Source organism: Carettochelys insculpta, chromosome 2, assembly GCF_033958435.1.
Source record: "Carettochelys insculpta isolate YL-2023 chromosome 2, ASM3395843v1, whole genome shotgun sequence".
NCBI classification, from domain to species: domain Eukaryota; kingdom Metazoa; phylum Chordata; order Testudines; family Carettochelyidae; genus Carettochelys; species Carettochelys insculpta.
The window spans coordinates 122,476,892-122,496,379 of record NC_134138.1 but is presented as its reverse complement, the minus strand read 5'-3'; the positions used below and the strand labels follow the sequence as shown (position 1 = coordinate 122,496,379).

Genomic DNA, 19,488 nt, shown 5'->3' with positions numbered 1-19,488 from the left:
CACAACCCAAATCCCCTACCTGCTCTTCTCCTCCAGGTCAGAATCCTCCCCTGCACACACAACCACTTCTGCACACCGTACTCCTTTCCCCTGCCCAAGGTCACAACCCCCTCCTTCGCCCAAAATCCTTCCCAGAGTCCATACTCTCTCCTGCATCCCAGCCTCTTATCCCCAGCTCCCTTCTGAATCCAACCTCCATCCCAGACCTCACACCTCTGTTATTATCATGGAAGAGTCCAGCCCTTGACCTCTTACCAAGTCCTTGAGGTGTCCTGTCCACCCCACCCCACCTCTGTCAAAGATATTGCCCACCCTTGGCTTAAGGCCTGGTCCTGGAGACCCTGTTGGTGCCAGACCAGTCTCTGGTATAAATTAGAGCAATCTGAATGGTGCTGTAATTTATATACAGGAGCATCAGCTAAACGGGAAATAAAAACACAAGGCGGTAGCTGGGCAGTTTGCTCTGGACAGTTTTATTGAAACCAGTAAAGTGACAGGAAGATAGGAAATTGTACAGAATACTAAACGCGATTTAAATAGACAAGAGACCACTTGTGTGAGAGAAATGGTGGGGCAGGAGGGCTGAGGGGGTTTAAGCTTGGGGACAGCAGGTAGGGGGAGGTCTGGGAGTCAGCTAGGGCTCAGCACCCCAACCATCTCCCAGCTGCTGGGCTGCCAGGGTCCCGACCCCCAACCCCAGTATTTGGTAGTTGTACGTGGGACTTGCAGCCCTGGCTGGGGATCCCGCACATGAGGCTGCCTGTTCCTCATAAGTTTTCCAAAAATCTGGCATCCCTAGCTGAGAGGGCTTTAAGCCTGGAGGTGAAGGGCGGGGGGGGCTGAGAGGGGTTTAAGCTTGGCGGTGAGGCGGGGCTGAGAGGGGTTTAAGCCTGGGACACAGGGAGCATTTTGGGGCTGAGAGGGGTTTAAGCTGAGGGGCGGGGGCGGGGCATTCATTTTTCCTGGTGGAGAACCTTCTCCCCACCCCCGGGTTTTGAATTGCCTTGGGTCACAAAGTCTTCCTGAATTGTCAAAATGGGTCCCCATCTTGAAAAGGTTGGGAACCGCTGCTCTAGAGCAGCTGCAGCTTCACACCATTCCTAGCACAAGTCTAGGTGTTAATTGCACAATCTGGCCCACAGTATGTTCAAACTTCATTATTCTAAAACCAATATTTCTCTTCACATGACTTCAGAGTGGCATCTGTTCTCCCCACCGCCCACCTCAGCAATGGATAGTCCGAGTTCTTAGCTTCCATTAAGTCTATGTTTACAAGTACATTTAGTTTCAAGGAAGTAATGCAGTATTTGGTGGGAGGGTATTTTATTTTTTATTTATTTTTATCATCTACCAGAAACTGCAGCTGAGCTACCTGTTAACACCTGAACAAGCAAGAATCTGGTTCCCAGAACAAAACAAATGTTTCCCATCACCAAAAACAATATTTTTTTAAAAGTGAGATGAATATTGATATCACATTTAAAGGATTTATAGTTCACATTAATGTACAGAATGGATTTTGATTGTTTCTTTTGAGTCGATTGTAACTACTTCCTTGTGCCTCAATGATTATTTCAGTGATGAAATAATACAGCAAGCATTTAAATTACACTCAATGTCCAGAACGTCGGTAACATTTATGGTACTCGAGGGAAAAAAATGTCAACTGTTCCTTCTGAAAAGACAGTCACTAGCTTCATAATGGATATGGACAAAACAGCTGCAAAGTAGATACATGCGGGGTTTGTTTGGTGTTTTTTTTGTTACTTTTACAAAGCACACACTGTTTTTAGCAAATGTGCTCATGTCTCCAAGGAGATTAGTGCAGATTTTCAGAACAGTTTTTATTTGGGAGGGTATCAAGTACATTAAAGTGGTATGTGGTATCTTTTTCTGATTTTTTTTATAATAATGCTTTCTTTTCTCACTAACTTTACATAAAAAAACAAATCAAATCACATTGCAAAGTTTGTTGTAGGACACTTCAGCTCAGAGCCTTGCCAACCTTGTAAATTGCTTAAATTAAATTTGAGATCTCTTTTTTCTTCTAGATAAAATTTAACTGTATGATCAAATCCATCAAATATGTAGGATCTGAGATTGGTTCCTAAGCTTTTCTGTTATTTCCAGAATAATATGGTATGTGGCCCTTGCTCCCAGTCCAGCAACTGTAGAGAAGAATGTAGACCACACAGGCAAATGCAGGATGGCTAATGGGAATGGGCGTATGAAAACAGAAATTATCACAAACCTGAAAGAACTGAATGCTCTCAAACTGGGGGACCATAATCTCCATCCCCAAATACTGAAAAAACTGATGCCTGACTAGGGTGACCATCTGTCCCGTTCTTGGCGGAACAGCCCCATATTTCGGGCACCAGAAAGGGATCCCAATTTATTTCAAAAAAGGAGCTAATTGCCCCAGTCGGCCCCCTTCTGGTGCGCAGATGCAGCTGCTGGCTGGAGAGCATGTGAAAAGCATGTGCAGTACTCGTGTGCTCTCTGGCCACACCAGAGGGACCCAACAGGGATTCCTGTCCCGTCCTGGCTGGGACCGCCTCTGGGCAGCCTCCCCACCTTGTACTGTGGACCTGCCCTGCCAGTGTACCACACTAGGTTCCGTAGGAAGGGGCTGCAGGTCTGATGCCCCCTTTTCCGCCCCCCATCCCCACAGGGTCTAACCCACCCGGCCCAGGACTCTTGAGTGGGTGGGGCTGCTCGGAGCACAGGGCTCCTGGCCAGCCAGCGGAGTGGGGCGAGAAAGGAGGGGGTCGTTGATGAGTCCTGACCGGCATCCCTGCTCCTCCTCCACCAGCCAGCTGCCCCAGAGGCAGAGTAACAGCAGCTCCTGGCAGAGGCAGGACACAGCCATGACAGACTGGGGCCAGGGTAAGCACGGCAGGGCTTCACGCTGTCTCCCGCCTGTCCCCCCAGGGCCTAGGCTGAGGGAGCAGCAGGGCCTGGCCAGGCTGGGGTTCTCCTGGCCGGGGGTGGGTTTGGTGCAGGGCAACTGGCAGTGAGCTGGGGAGGTGGGGAGGCTGCAGTTGCGGTGCTGGCAGTGACCTGGGCGGGGTGAGGCTGTGGTCGTGGGGATTTGGTTGGGAGTGGGACCCCTCACCTGGCCAGGATCCCTCAGCTTCTCCCAGCTCCTGGGGAGCAGCTGCTCGCAGCCCCCTCCCTGCTGCACCCCAGCCACCCGCTACAGCAGCCCCCTGCCCACCCACCCCGCCATCTGCGGCTCAGGATGGTCGGCCAGCTGTCTCTCTCCCCCGCACCCCTTATGTCTCCCTGTCCCGTATTTGGGAAAGGGAGATAGGGTCACCCTATGCATGAAATTGCAAGTCAGGTAGCAAGATATTGTATGGCTGGAGAACAGCAAGCATAGTTGTCTATATTTAAGGAAGTGGGGAGGGTGAATCAGGCAACTACAGAACTGTTTGCCTGATCTCAATAGTATTCAAGACTTTAGAAATAATTTTGAAGGAAAGAATAATTCAAGAGTTGAGAGGAATGAAAATGGGATAAAATCTGTCATGGGATTATCAAAGGTAGATTTTTGATAAACTAACTGATTTCTTGGACAAAGGCCAACCAGTGAATGCAATCTACTTAAAATTCGATAAAGCACTTAGCATGGTACTACATGGGTAATTATTAGCAAAACAGGGATGAAGATAGGAAATCTAAGGTGGGTAAGGAACTGTCTAAAGGAGAGAGCGCAATAGATTGTGCTGAAAGAAGAACTGTTGAGTTGAGGGAAGGTTACCAATGGCATTCTTCAAAGATCATTCTTGGGACCAATCATATTTAATATTTTAATTAATGACCTTTGCAAAAATGTGGGACTGTGGTAATCAAATTTGCTGATAGCAACAGTTGGGAAGCATTGCCCATATAGGGGATTAAAATATTATACAGAAAGAATTGGGTGACCTCAAGGCCTGGAGTGTGGAAATGGGGTGAAATGTAATTCAGGTTGAACCTCTCTAATGTGGCACATTTGGGACCTGACTGGTGCACGATGAGCGAATTTTCCAGACCACTGGAGATCAACATTGTCTAGCAGCATTACCAACACTTCCACAGCTTACTAAGTTCTTAGATGACATTTAGAGATGAATTAGATCTCGCTAACAGCACAGAACACTGAGAGCCAGGACTGGTGGGCATAAACCATGGGAGATTTGGCTACACCCATTATAAGTGGTCATCCAGCTCACTAAAATCATACCAAATTATGGATGGTGTTGGATGAGAGCGTTCCAGACTAGAGAGGTTCCATTTATAGTACAAAGTAGAAGGTCATGCACTTGGGGATAAACAACAAGAATTTCTGTTCTCAAGTGGAGATGGCAGAGGAGAAAGGCCTGCATGTGTTAGTTAAACAGACAATATCCATGAGCCACCAATTTAATGAGCCTGTGGAAACACCAAATGTGAACCTTGTGGGTGGTGGTGGTGGCCTGTTGCATGCAGGAGGTGAGACAGTGGTTCCCAAACTTTTGAACATTACGCCCACCTTTTGATTTTTGAGAAACTCTCCTGCCCCCCCCACCTCTTCTTTACCATCATCCAACCCCCCTTTAACAAAATATTCAATTTGTAATTTGAAATAAACACAAAAACTTTATATAAAAATGTTATTTAAAATTAAAAACAAGCACAAATAATTTTTCTTGGCCCCTTGTGGTTGCCTGGTGCAGTTCCACCTGGCCACCTGCCTGAGCCTCATGCCAGCCTCCAGAGCTGCCTGCACCAGGCACCTGCCCTCCTGAGACCTGCACGGCCAGAGCTGCCTGCCCAAGCCTGATGCTGCCAGGGCCAGCCACCCGCTCCCCCACCAGCTGCCCAAGCCCCACACTGCCGGGACCAGCCACCCACCCCAGTCATGCGCCAGCCGACCGAACTACCTGCCCAAGCCCCACACTGTCAGGTCCAGCTGCCCACCCGCCATCCTGAGCTGCCTGAGCCCCACGCTGCTGGGACCAGCTGCCCAAGTCTTGTGCTGCTGGCACCAGCCACCAGCCCAAGCCACCCAAGCCCCACATTGCTGGGGCCAGCCACCCAAGCCCTGCTCTGCTGGGGCCAGCTGCCTGAGCCCCATGAGTCCTGCACGCCCAAGCCCTGCAAGCCCTGACAGCTGCCCACCCGAGCCCCCCCATGCCCTCCCACAAAACCAGGGAGCCTGAGCCCCCCACATCTAACCCCATCCTCCTCCTCCTCCTCTTCCTCCCCTCCAATGCACACTCATTCTCATTTGCAGAAGGCAGCCAGTAAAATGGCAGCGGCTCAGAGCTGGAAGCAAAGCCAGATCTTTCTTCAAGTGGGGGGAATAATAGGGGGACTGGGTCACCTCACACCCCCACCTGGAATTTCTACATGTCCCCTCCCTCCCCCACCCCCTCAGGTTGATGCCTCCCAGTTTGGGAAGCCATGGACTAGATGATTTAACAGTCCCTTCTGGCCTTAAACTCTCTGATGCTTTGAGGGCTTGTCTACACTAGCCTCCTCCTTTGAAGGAAGCGTGGTAATCGGCCTGAGTGGGGAATAGCAATGAGGTGCTGCAATGCATATGCATATGCAGCACCTCATTAGGCTAATTTTTGCCATGAGAACTTCAAAGTTGATAACGTGGAAGCACGGGCAAGTTGTGTAGCCACGGGCGCTTGGAAGTACCCACGCAGCTTCGCAGTGCCCTTTCTCCCAAAACATTTTCTTTCTTTGTGAAGCAGTGGGATTTCCTTGTTCTGCTAAGTTCAACGGATGGGAGTTAATCCTTGGACCCATCTGTAATTTTCTCCTTCAACTCTCCAGCATTCTTTTCTTAAACCTCATATCCCCAGCCATTCCCACTCCTGTGGCCAAGAATAGGGATTGAAGAAACACACAATAACCTTCATTTAACAACATAGACCTGCGATGCCCCTTTGACTCCATTTTGTCTTTGATAAGTTATCAGCGTTATAGTGTAAGCACTACGAACTGAAAGGAGTGACCTCTGTAATTATTTATTCTTTCGCCATATCTGTTTGCAAATGTGTGCCTGACTCATGCAACTTGTGTCTTTTAATTTTCAGCTGTAGGCTCGGAAGCTGAAAGTACATCTTTTAATTTCACCCCAGACACCCTGGGTGAACCATAAGAAGCACTCCAGAGCCGTGTCTACACGTGCACTCTATTTCGAAGTAGCGGTGCCAACTTCAAAATAGCGCCCGTCACGGCTACACGTGTTGGGCGCTATTTCGAAGTTGAAATCGACGTTAGGCGGCGAGACGTCGAAGTCGCTAACCCCATGGGGGATGGGAATAGCCCCCTACTTCGACATTCAACGTCAAAGTAGGGAACGCGTAGACGATCCGCGTCCCGCAACATCGAAATAGCAGAGTCCTCCATGGCGGCCATCAGCTGCGGGGGTTGAGAGATGCTCTCTCTCCAGCCCTTGCGGGGCTCTGTGGTCACCGTGTGCAGCAGCCCTTAGCCCAGGGCTTCTGGCTGCTGCTGCTGCAGCTGGGGATCCATGCTGCATGCACAGGGTCTGCAACTAGTTGTCGGCTCTGTGTATCTTGTGCTGTTTAGTGAAAGTGTGTCTGGGAGGGACCCTTTAAGGGAGCGACTTGCTGTTGAGTCCACCCTGTGATCCTGTCTGCAGCTGTGCCTGGCACCCTTATTTCGATGTGTGCTACTTTGGCGTGTAGACGTTCCCTCGCAGGGCCTATTTCGATGTGGTGCTGTGCAACGTCGATGTTGAACATCGGCGTTGCCAGCCCTGGAGGACGTGTAGACGTTATTCATCGAAATAACCTATTTCGATGTCGCCACATCGAAATACGAAATAGGCTGCTTCAATGTAGGGTTCACGTGTAGACGTAGCCCAGAAGTTTTATCCAATTTGAAATGTGTTTTAGCTGTGTTTTACCTAAGTTGACCATTCAGGACAGCAAAATCTACAGATAATACCCTACCAAATTCGCAGTCTGTTTTGGTCAATGTCATGATCATAGCATTTTTGACATCATAAATTTCATGATTTCAGCTACTGAAATCTGAAATTTCAGGGTGTTGTAATTGTAGGGCTCTTGACTCAAAAAGGAGTTGTGTGTGAGAGGGTTAATAAGGTTATTGTAGGGAGCGGTTGCGGTACTGCTGTCCCCTCACTTCTGCACTGCTGCTGGCAGGAGTGCTTCCTTCAGAGCTGGGCAGCTGCAGAGCAGTGGCGGCTGGCCAGGAGCCCGGTTCTGAAGGCAGAGTCGTTGGCAGCAGTGGAGCAGATGGAAGGATGGAACGGTTTGGTATTGCAGCCCTTACTTCTGAGCTGCTGCTTCTTAAAGAGCTGGGCCCTCAGTCAGCACCTGCAACTCTCCAGCCACCCAGCTCTGGAAGCACTGCGGAAATAAGGGTCATAATAGCATGACCCCCACCCCCCCAAAACAACCTTGTGACCCTCCCCTTTGCAACTTTGCAACCCCCTATTTGAGAAATGCTGGTTTCTCCCATGAAATATGTATAGGATGGGGGAAAGCACAGCAAAGACCAGATTCCAAGATAAGAGGCCAGATTTCATGATCTGTGACACATTTTCTAATGATCACAAATTTGATAGGGCACATGATCCTTCTGACTTCAGTAGGAACTCTAGTAGTAAAGTCTGCAGAACCAAGACCAGAACAGGTGCCTCACACAGCAGAAAGGAGGCTATACCAAGTAGCTTTTTGTTTCCTTTCTGTGTTCCTTAATGATGACTTGGAGGAGCAGCTTCTTGGAATAGTGTGCTAGTTTAAACTCCAGCCATGCACCCATTCAGTCTATCTAATGAGAGTGCCAGTTAGAACCGATCATGATGCATACTCTTGTAAGTTTGCATCTGGACTCAGACCACAAATTATTTCTTGCAGGATACTAAACAACTATCAGACAGCAATGACTTCCAGTTACCAATGCCCTGCCCTGGGCTAGATTTGAATGAATGACTTAGAAAGTGGAAACTTCTGTGTCAGAAAGTTTGTGGCACCAATTTCCCTTATCAGAGGGGTAGCTGTGTGAGTCTGGATCTGTAACAGCAGCAAAGGGTCCTGTGACACCTTATAGACTAACAGAAAAGTTTTGAGCATGAGCTGTAGTGAGTCTGTGCTCACAAAAGCTCATGCTCAAAACTTTTCTGTCTATAAGGTGCCACAGGACCCTTCGTTGCTGTTACAATTTCCCTTAGACATTCTGTTCCCTCAGGCTTCAAATCTTATATAAACTAAATCATATTAGAGGTACCCAACAGAAGTCTTTTAAATCTTACCAAATGTATTTCAGTCAATTGGGCTTTTCAAGTGAACTACTTTGTTTAACTTTACCATGACCTGAGAATAGAAACTCAATATGGATACCTTCCCCATGCTTAACCCCGCATGTAGTATTATATTAATGAAATATACAGAGATACAGTAACAGACAGGAAGCCATGCTAGTCTATACACTATCAAAACAAAAAGCAGTCAAGTAGCACTTTAAAGACTAGCAAAATAGTTTATTAGGTATAATAATATTAGGTATTATTACCTAATAAACTATTTTGCTAGTCTTTAAAGTGCTACTTGACTGCTTTTTGTTTTGATACAGAGATGTAGTCTTTCTATTTGCAGTTTAATTGATAAGCAGCAAAACTATGCACTACTGACCTGAAACCATTTTGATAGAATCTTTTCTGGTCACTCTTCATTATGCTATCAAAGAAGAAGTGCTGATAGTTTAGTGGGATAAAGCATATCCCACACAGATTTTTACAGGTGTGATTTTCCCCTCTTCTGTTTAGAGTACATCCTTGAGTAAAAAGCATATCAATAGCTGTTGATATAATCCTTAAATACTGAATTCTCATGGACATCCTTTTTTCAGAGCAGCATTGTAATTTATATGTTAAAATAAATTCTTCTTTGAAACAAGTCCCTGTATAGCCATGGTCTTGATCTCTAAACAACCAAACCAACAAAATCTGAAACAGCTTGAAAATTGCTGGTATGAAACATGCAGTAGTGTAACCATTCAGTGTGTAATACTTCTACTAGCTCAACTGTCTGTATAAAAAATAGTAGTAGAGCACATGACAATGCCTATTTTCTCCCAGCTTTGAGGAAATCTGTACACAATAGAATTGCTGGTGCCCTTCGTTTCTCGTAAGTACTCTTCAGTACTGCAGGTAGGGAACAAAGTATGGAACACCTCATCTGCCTTAGGGAATGAAATTAATAGTGTAGAAGAGAAATCAAGAAATGCGTAAAATAGCAGGAAAAAGAGGGCATAACGTTTAAGGGAAAAATAGGCTTTAAAATAGAAAGTGGCATAATTGAAGGGCTGCATGATTAAGGGAAATTGTAAAGTGAGAGAGCCTTCCACTGCTAGGACACCGTTTTAGATATTGACAGCTAATGCGATATAACTGTTGTATGGTAACCTACATTGTTGAAACTGACTTGGGACTGCAGGGATGAATAACCACACCTGCCATGCAAGAAAATATTCTGTCACAATTAGCATCTAGTTGGTAAGTCTAGCAGTGAGGTAAAGGCAAACTGCATGGGCATGAAAACTGATCTACCCACCCACCTCTTCTGTCACTTGGTGAACTTTTACTGCCCCAGCCAGCTGCACTGAATGATTTAACTATCTCACTTTCAGTGACTTTTACCTAACAGCATTGTGATGAGTCTTCTCATCTCTAAGGATATGTCTACACTACAGACTTATTCCAGAAGATCTTATTTCAAAGTTGTTATTACAATATAAACTATTCCAGAATAACATGCCTACACACCCCAAAATAAGCAAAATTTATTCCGAAATAGTATCTCCACACACAATAGAGCCTGTTTCAGATTAGAGCTTCTAAAGCAGTGTTTCCAGAAGCTCTAATCTGAAATACTGTGTCTACAGAGCAGCTTTATTTTGAAATAAGCTATTCTGGAATGGCTTTATGTCAAAATAGCCCCTATTGCCTGTCTACACAGCCCCTGTTTCAAAATACCTATTTTGAAATAGCTGCTATTTCTTGTGGGATGAGGTTTACCAATTTTGAAATAAGCTGACCACTGTTTTGGAATTGTTTTGAAATAGTGGTTGTACTGTGTAGATGCTCACAGTTTTTTCAAAATAGCAGCTGTTGTTGTAAAATAACTTTACTATATAGACACACCCTAACATATTAGTTCTGAGTCTTGTGGATTTCCTGTATCGGCCACTAAAGAGTTAAAGACAAACAACAAATAAATAACAGGGAAAAGAGATTTTAAGAAGTTAAGCCAATTTGAAATTATTAAAACATATTAATAAAATAAGTTAATTGAAAGATTTTAAAGACTGTAATGTATTTATATATCCTTAGAAGTATTTACCTAATGTATCCCAAAAGTACTACTTGGATAAAAATAATATTGTGAAAAATTCATTGAAATCTAATTGAGAAATTCAGAGTCTAATTCTTCATGAATCTTTAATACTTTGTGCTAAAATATGTAGACTATCTCTAGGCAAATAAATTCCTTTCTTTGATATGTCCAGTCAGTAAATATATGTATCCCGTTGTTTGTTAATCTGCAATAGTGAAGCTGTAATTATCTAATAATAACAAATAATATTACTCACTTACAGTATCTAGAGCCTTTTATCCCTAAAAATCCCAAAGCACTTTATGGGATAAGAGTGTGTGTATGTGTGTGTATTTAGGAATCAATTTACTAGTCCTGAAAATACAGTCGTTTCTAGGGTGGAACTTGGCAACTGTTTAATGATCCTCATGAACACCACGCAAGTTAAGTCAGAACATGGAGGTTTGATCTACACTAGGCAGGTAAGTCAATTGCAGATACATAATTCTAGCTATAGTGATTGCATAGCAATAATCAACTTATTTGCAATTGATTTACCTGGCCGTCCACGCAGAGGGAAGTCAGTGGGTCAACTGCTGACCCCAGACAGTTCGATTTCACACATCTCTACCAGGAGCGCGAAATCAAACTCTGGAAGATCAACCATGGGTGGGTAGATCTTCCCCATAGTATAGACAAGCCCTAAGAATAACATCTCCAGCTGACCTAGTGGAAGATTGCTTAAAGTCAAATGGCCCAGACCTCCAGGAATCTCCTGTGGATGATCTCCTGTGGTTTTGTACATCTTAGATTCTCTAAAGGAGTTGCAGTTGCTTTGAAGGGTCCTACCCAGATGTGTTGTTTGCCGCCAGTGGAATTTAGCCAGGACATCTGGATGAATGTCCAGATTCAGGTGGCAAGGAACATGAGAACTTTAACAGTTGCAGGGTCAGGAACTCAGATTTACTGCTCTTCCCAAGAGCAAGATCTTCAACAGTACTGTGCCTCCAGGAACAACCCACCTGTGTTTTTTTTCTGTTGGTCTCTCATCTTCCAGTAGAGGGAGATGATGGGGTCCAGTGGATCTGGCACGTGCCTGGAAGTCAGGAAAGTTCATTTCTTTTCCTGGCTCTGCTCTTCAGCTGCTGTGTTACTTTGGACTTGTTCTCTTCCTTTCTCAGTTTCCCTGTCTCTTATACATATATCTGCATTGATATTTCCCTTCCCTTATGAAGTGGTTTGACAGCTATATGTGAAGAGAACTAAACAGTAATAATGACCATGTCTGAATCTATTTAGGTGTGGAAAATGATGAGCGCACAGTCTAAGATACTATGTAGCAGCAGAAACAGGACTGTGAATGTTTAGAGAGTAAAAGCTAATTGCTCCTCCGTGTCTGGCTTTTTGGGCTGTTGTGTGGATCTTTCATGTGTGTTGGTGTGTCCCACTTAGGAGCTCTCTAAAAATAGAAAATGACTACGGACATCCCCAAGTCAGTCTATAGACAGACAGCACCAATGCATATTTCCATTTGTTTTTGATTACTGTAGGACCCCTAGCCTGACTCTTACAAATTAACCATGATCTTAGTTTTACCTTTCATCTGAAACACAGCTCATCTGTAGATAATGTAACCCCATTCATCTTTTGTACTGCTCTGTCGAAGATGAGGTGAGGAGAATATCTCAGAACTTAATTTCACTTCCATGTGCCTTCTTCCTGAAGGGGAAGATATAAATGCAAAAATAAGAGAAGAAATTATAAAACCATCTGTTAGTCCAAGTTATTTGGCAAGGTTGGAATGGTTTAATTGATCTCTCCTTCTTCCGTGAAGATGCCTATGCTGTATTCATATGTCCCAAAGATTTAAAGTTTCTCAGGGCAAAGGGAGGGGGCTGGGAATTGAAACCCATGCTGTCACACAGTTTGGCCAGTTAATCTCTCTCTGTGCAATCTCCCAATGAAAGTGTTGCTTGCAGATTAGCTGTAGAGTAAGAATGGTAATTAACTGAGTAACCTGGGATATCCCAGCACTCTTGAATTTGTGCTTCTCAATTTTGATTGTGATTGTGGGGCCAAATCCAATACTAACTGTATGGCTGTGAGGACACCACAGGTAGGGAACCACCGGCAGACACCTGCTTTACTGTAGCCAGATGCTGCATAGGTGTAATGAGTAAAGTCAAAAAGTCTGCGAACTTATAAATTGGACAGTAACAGACTGAGTATCCTAGAGATAATTGAACCTTGTGATACTATAAACCAAAAGAAGTCCAGCCATGCTTGTAGGTATTGCATATTTCACACTGACTCAATAGTCATTCTAGACTTGAGTGTGATAATCCTTGCATTTGAAATATATGTGCATATATATTACACACACAAAACCATATTAAAAGAATAGTCTCAAGGTTAAGTCATTCATTCAGAAATAAGATTGTACATGCAACCTTCATTCTTTCCCTTTGAGCTTTTAAATGCACAGGAGCCCTGCCTCATTCAGTGCACAGGACAGCAGGTGCTCTGTTAATGAGTTCAGTATTTTGTTTGCTCTTGGTTGTTGAATATGAGACCTTAGCAATTGCTTACTGCACCCTGTTCAGACTCTGCTCTAAAGACAGAAGTGTTCATTTCCCTGTGGGTTTTTCTGTGGTGCTCGTCACTGTAATATCGAGTGCTTCGCAAACATCAGTCAACTGAGAGGTAATGTGATCCCTGTGTAAGAGTCATCAGGAGTCGAGCCCTGGCCTGCAAGGCTACTGGGCAGCTGACTCCTGACATTGGTGCATGAGAGTAGCTGCAACCTGGTCATTCCCAGAGCTCTGTCTACACAGGTTCAATGCCATGAGAAGCTCCACCGTAAGTGATCTGACAGTTGCTTTAGCAATCCGTGATCTGCTCCTGATCCATATAGAAGTCCACGGGGCATACCAGGAAGTGTCCAGGCAATGATGCAGATCCCTAGCAACCTGCCATAACATCCCTGTTTCTCTGTTCCTGAACACCAAGTATTAACCTTGGCTGCAGCTTTGATTCTGGCTTCTGAAATCTCAAAAAGAACTTTGGTCCGTCAGCCTGATTCCTCACTCAGGCTCTGACTCTCCACTTGAATCTTGACCCTGATACTAGTTCTGACTCTAGCTTCAGTTCTTGCATCTCAGGCTCCTACCACTCGTCCTGTGCCTACTTCCTCTCAGCATCCTGACACCTTGGATATATAAACAGGAACGTTAAGTAAGAGCAAGGAGATTATATCATCTATGAATTTGGCATTGTTTGACTGCTGCTGGAATACTCTATCCAGTTCTGATGTCCACGGTTCCAGAGGGATGTTGATAAATTGGAAAGCATTTGGACAGGAGCACAAGAATGTTTAAAGGGTTATAAAACATGCCTTATAGAGAGAGTCTTCAGCATTAGATCTATTTAATAACAAAGATAAGGTTACTTGATCATGGTCTGTAAGTACCTACTTTTGTAATAAAACTTCAGTAAGGGGCTCTTTTCGCAGACAAAGGTACTACAAGATCTTATGGCTGGAAGTTGATGCTAGACAAATTCAGAGGAGAAATGAGGAGCAATGTTTTAACAGTGAGAGTAATTAACTTTACAGCAATTTTTGTTAGATTCAGTAGCAATATTTTGCTAAAAATATACATTTGTTCAAGCAAAGATTAATTCTGGGAAATCCTATGGTCTGTGTTATGCAGGAGATCAGATGGGATAATCCATGAATCTTCCAAAAATAAAAGGCCTTGAGAGAAGGGGAAGTGATAGTTGCCTCATTTTGTTGATGGAAACCCAAGACAGAAATTAAGGCAAAAAGTTTTCATGAATTTTGGGGGGCCCAATTTGAAATCCCTAGAACCTGATATTTTTCAGCATATCTGGCATTAAATTTATCATTTGATATGTTCAAAGCACAGCTTCCATTGAACTGTGAGTGCTCAGCAGTTCTGCAAATCAGGCCCCAGGGTTGCAAATTGGGGACACAGAAAATAAGAAACATACAGTTAGTACTTGCCTGTGAAAAGTGTAACTGACTTACCCAGTATCACCCAGGAATCTCTGTCTTAGGTAAGGCAGAATCAAGTTCCCCAGGGCAGCAAACATCTGTCTTGGTCATAAGTACTTTCTTTCTTTCCCTGCTTCATATAATTATAGAACTCTAGAACAGGAAGGGACGTCAGGAGGTGATCGAGTCCAGTTCCCTGGCCTCTCAGCAGGACCAAACTCATCTAAACCATCCCCAATAGGTGTCGATCTAACCTGCTCTTAAATATCTCCAGCGATGGAGATTTCACAACCTCCCTAGGTAACTTATTCCAGTGTTGAACCACCCTGAAAGTTGGGAAGTTTTTGCTAATGTCTAATCTAAACCTCCCTTGCTGTAGTTTAAGCCCATTCCTTGTCGTCCTATCCTCAGAGGCCAAGGAGAACAATTTTTCTCTCTCTTCCTTGCAACCCTCTTTGCGGTACTTGAAAACTGATATCATGTCCCCTCATCCAGTACCCCCTTTCCATCTCCTGCTTCATTTTTCACAGAGGCAATGGCCTCCTTTGTTTCACAACTCTGGCACATTCCCAGAAAAGATCCATCCCATATAATGAATGAGGTAGGGGTCCTGTGGAAAAACTAGTATGTAATCACGTAGTTAAAGACTGAATCATAACGTGTATAAACAAGGAGTCAGATTAAGGTCTCTCATGCAAACTTGTTTCTAGGATTTCTTAACTGCTAAAGTGTTTATCTTTATAACCTTAATTATGTTCTTTTTAACAATTTTTTCTGGGTAATTTTTAGGCTTTTTAAAAAGCAAAGTGGTGGGGCGGGAATTCCATCATGGGTCATTATATTGATGCCCACATGTGCTTTTAGTGGGATTGGAACCTTTAGACACACTGCAAAGGTTCCTGCCATTGGAACTGACTGTTAGCAGTACGGGTTGAACCTCTCTAGTCCAGCACATCAGGATCTGACTGGTGCCGAACAAGAGAATTTGTCAAACCACAGGAGGTTAATAGCCACTAGCAGCATTACAAGCACTTCCACTGCTTACCAGGCTCTTAGAAGACATTTTGGGGTAAATTACAGATAAATAACACACGGAACACTGGCAGCCAGCACTGGTGGCTGGAAACAAACTTTATGGAACCACGGGAAACTTGTCCACACGCATGATAAGTGCTCGTTTTGTTAACTAAAATCATGCCAGACTGCAGATGTTGCCAGACGGGAGAGTTCCAGATTAGAGAGGTTTAACCTGGAGTAGGTTACTATTCTTCATGAGAACCAGCACTAGGGAGGGATGAGCAGTGTTTCCTGTAAACTGAGCACTTGGGCAGCTGCCCAAGAGAGATTCACGTGCTGCCAAGCCAATGAGCAGAGTGGTGGTGCACATCTGCCCATGCCTTGGTGCACATAACAAAATTTATTCCACTCATGGGTCGAAAAAATAAAGGGGACACTGCAGGGTGAGACCTGCACTTTGCCAGTGAATTTCATACATACTTGCTGACAGCAGAGGAATGGTGAGACTGTAGAATGCTGAGTTTTCCCCACACTAGTTCCTAGTTTATGTGGATTTTCAAACAGACAGCATAAGGCACCTCTCTGACACACACACTGCAGCGCCTTTCAGTTTTTCAATATGTGCTCCAAAGCACTGGTGCTCTACAGCTTTCCACTGCAAATGTCTCCAGTGCTGTTTAAGGTGAGCAAAGCATCGTGTTTTCCCCTAAACTCATTCTTGGGAACAACTGAACTGATTTCACCAAAATTTTCCAAAGACATTCAGCCTCAGGCAGACACCTAGCATGGAAAGTTTCATTCCAAATGCTTAACATTTGGCAACGTTATAAGCAACTGAAAGCAGAGTCACATAATAGGAAGTGTCAGGCAACCTTAATAATAGATTCTTTCTCAATTGTGGTTATGCAGGTTTTAACATCAGAGTTAACCTTTAATTCTTTTCTGACTAATGTAAGTTTATTTCTCCTGTTTACCGTGATTGAACACATTCTTATTGGTAACCGGAATGCCTCTTTCTGAAAAAAAAAAAATGTCTGTAGTATGAAAAAACCCTCATGCTCCTGTCTTCAGAGAAGCAGCTCTGACTCCTGCTGAGCAACTTTCTTAATTTCTCTTTTTAATTCATCTTTTTCAGTAACTCTGGTCTACACCCGAGTGACAGTGTCACAAAAACAGGACCTGGAGGCCTTCCAGACATGAGACAAGTGCCAACCGTTGTGATCGAATGTGATGACGATAAAGAAAATGTGCCTCATGAGCCTGACTATGAAGATTCTTCCTGCCTTTACTCAAGAGAGGCAGAGGATGAGGAGGAAGATGAAGAGGATGACGGCTCATTATTTACAAGTAAGCCTTGTCCTTCTCTATTCCCATTGTTTTGTTGTTTGTATTTCTCCTCGAAACGCAAGCAAATTGGATGTCTTGGGCCTCATTTTCTTGTCCCTTCCACTGGCTTACATGTGCAGGAATTCCATGGAGTACAGCAGAGTAACAGCAGCATAAGGTTCATTACAGTGAGAGAAGAATCAGATGTTTTATACTTAGTAAAAGCAGTCATGTCAGAATATTTACATACATTTTTAAACATGTGGCTGTCAAGTCAAGAAGTCAGTGGGACTTTTACCAACAACTTCAATAAGATCAACTGGAGCCCAGGGCTGAGAAGTGAGGCCCAATTCTGAGATCTTGAGTCAGTTTTTATTCAGTTGTTGTTTAGAGAAAACTCTCCTGTTTGGTCCTGGAACTTTTTTGTCCGAGTAAGAATTGGAGAAAAAACTAGGAAGGACGTTAGGATTGCTTCCTCAGTTATTGCTGGTCATGTGCACTTCATTTTAAATACTTCCCTTTCAGCACTGACTGGCATTTCTCTTTTGTACAGTGTGGATTATACATGTCGAGAAGACTCTGCATGGTAGTTAAAATCATGTACCCCATTTATTTTAAAACCAGCATTTCTGGTGGCCCAGTTCTGCTCACTTTACTTACTGAACTCATTGCAAGCAAGGCAGGCAGCAATTAGCTCTCTGTGCTGTGCTCATATTTTTCCTAATTATTTAGTCCTTACTGAATTAAAAAACAAAGGCCTGAATGTGACCTTGCTTACAGCACTTTTACACCTGTGTAACCCTGCTGCAGACTTCTGTGGTGTTACTCCAGGTTTATCCCAGTATAAATGATTTTGGAATCGGATTTTTAAACTGTAAGTTACAACCAAAAAAAATAAAAAACAAAAAAACCAAAAAGTGTAATTACACCAAAAACACAGACCTGATTCTCAACTATCCTGCGCATTGCAGAGTAATTTATATCTGTATAAAGCATATGTGAAATGGCATCATCTCATTTGGTGTCATTTTACTCGTGCCTCTGATGGTGCAAAGCAGCAAGGAATCATGCCCACATTTGACAACTCTAAGTTCAATTATAGACCTGCTGTCATAGTTATGGGATTAGCTGTACCTCTGCCCACTTGCCCCACAGCAAAGGACCCATTCCCCTCTTTCCCTGCAGGAACCCCTTGTCTCACTCAGCTGGTGAGCCTCGCTGGGTATGAGCTGGTGCTGAGAAGAGTCAAGTTGTCGACAGACTCCCCGCTCTGCTATTTCTAAACAAATTCCACGTGTGCCAGTTGCAATACCAATTCGCCTGTCCTTGGCAGGGCAGTTGGCCCAAATTTGAGTAATAAGGCACCCACGCAGTCAGAGTGATGGTCTGGATCTCTCCCGCAGCAGCCACAGTGATTTAGAATGAGATCACTGCTTAAGGGTGGTCAGGCTGTGGACAGCTCCCACAACCTAGGCAACTTGGAACCTTGGAGAAAGAGGTTCATTCCCCTCTAGCCTCTACCCTGCTCCCCCCGCAACAAAAAAACATTGGTGCTATTGCAGCGCACACAGTCAGACTTGCACTCTCTCTCCTTGAGCATACATGGTAAAAATAGTGATGTGAGTGTCGCAGAGTGGGTGCAGCCCAGGCTCGCCAGCCACGCTGTGACCCAGAGGGACATCAGTAGTTATCCTGAGCCAGCGCTAGTGCCACAGCACCATTTTTTAGCTTGCTGGGTCAAACCTGTCCACCTGGGCTGGATGGCACACCACCCGCTGCAGCGTAGACATACCTATTCTGACCCTTCCTGCTCAAGGAGAGCAGGATTCACCCATTAAAACTACATGCTCTGGCATTCATGAGCCTTAAGTAGGCAGGTGTCTATGGGATAAGACCATCTTCTTTACCGAGGTGGGCAGGCCCTACTATCCAGTCAAGTGTGGAGGAAATGCTAGTGGCAGATCCAGATACAATATTAATCATTGTTTCAAAAACATTCCCACATTTGACACATCTGCATATTATTCACTTTACCCTGTTGGACCAAATTCTGTCCTTCCCTGCAACAGTATAAACTGAAAGTGACTCCACTGACGCTGATGGTTTTGGTCTGTCTGTGCCCCGTCCCTGCCTCCCGCCCCAGATTTACAATAGTTTATCTCAGGCTACTTCTAAAAATTACATCAACCTAATTACATCACTCAGGGCCGTAGGTGCAGGCTCTGGGACAGGAGAACACACATGGAAAAATGGGTGGGTGCTGAACCAGCAGTCCCCTTATCAGATCCCTCTGTCCTACCCTGCCCAATGAATCAGTGTGTCCAGTTCCTTCCCCATGCCTCTGAACTGCCACCATCTGCTGCTTGGCAGCATTCAGGAGGCTGGTGAGGAAGGAGTGTGGATGTGGCACATGAGGTAGGGGGAAAACCTGGGCAGGAAGAGTCTGGGCCTGGATGGAGCGTGGCAGGGGGAAGAGATGGGTTGGAGAGTGCTTCGTTGGAAGGAGTGGAGTGCAGGTAGGGCCAAGGGTGGAGCACCCACCAGCACTTTGGATTGCTAAAGAATCTGACAACCTGAGCACAGAGCTGTGAAAAATTACACATTCTGTGCGATGTGCTTAGGTCAACCGAACCGCCACTCTCAGCCTCTTGAGATGGCCATTCAATTGCCTGGAGGGAAAAACCCCTTCCATCACCATAAGAAGTATCTATACTCTAGCACTGCAACAGCACAGCTGCAGTGCCGTAACTGTGCCACTGTAGTGTAGACTACAGACTAATT

At 44.6% G+C, this 19,488-nt stretch overlaps 1 protein-coding gene across 8 annotated transcripts in view; it reads left to right on the top strand.

Annotated features, from left to right (window-relative positions):
• The window catches only part of PHACTR1 (phosphatase and actin regulator 1), a 261,903-nt gene that overhangs the window by 178,129 nt on the left and 64,286 nt on the right, over positions 1 to 19,488 (top strand). For all 8 annotated transcript variants that reach the window (XR_012644501.1, XM_074987675.1, XM_074987673.1 and 5 more), the window contains one exon: positions 16,517 to 16,728. Coding sequence is in view for 7 of the 8 variants with exons in the window: in XM_074987675.1 (XP_074843776.1) it covers positions 16,517 to 16,728 (212 nt within the window). In the remaining variant the exon portion in view is untranslated. The remainder of the gene's footprint in view (positions 1 to 16,516; positions 16,729 to 19,488) is intronic.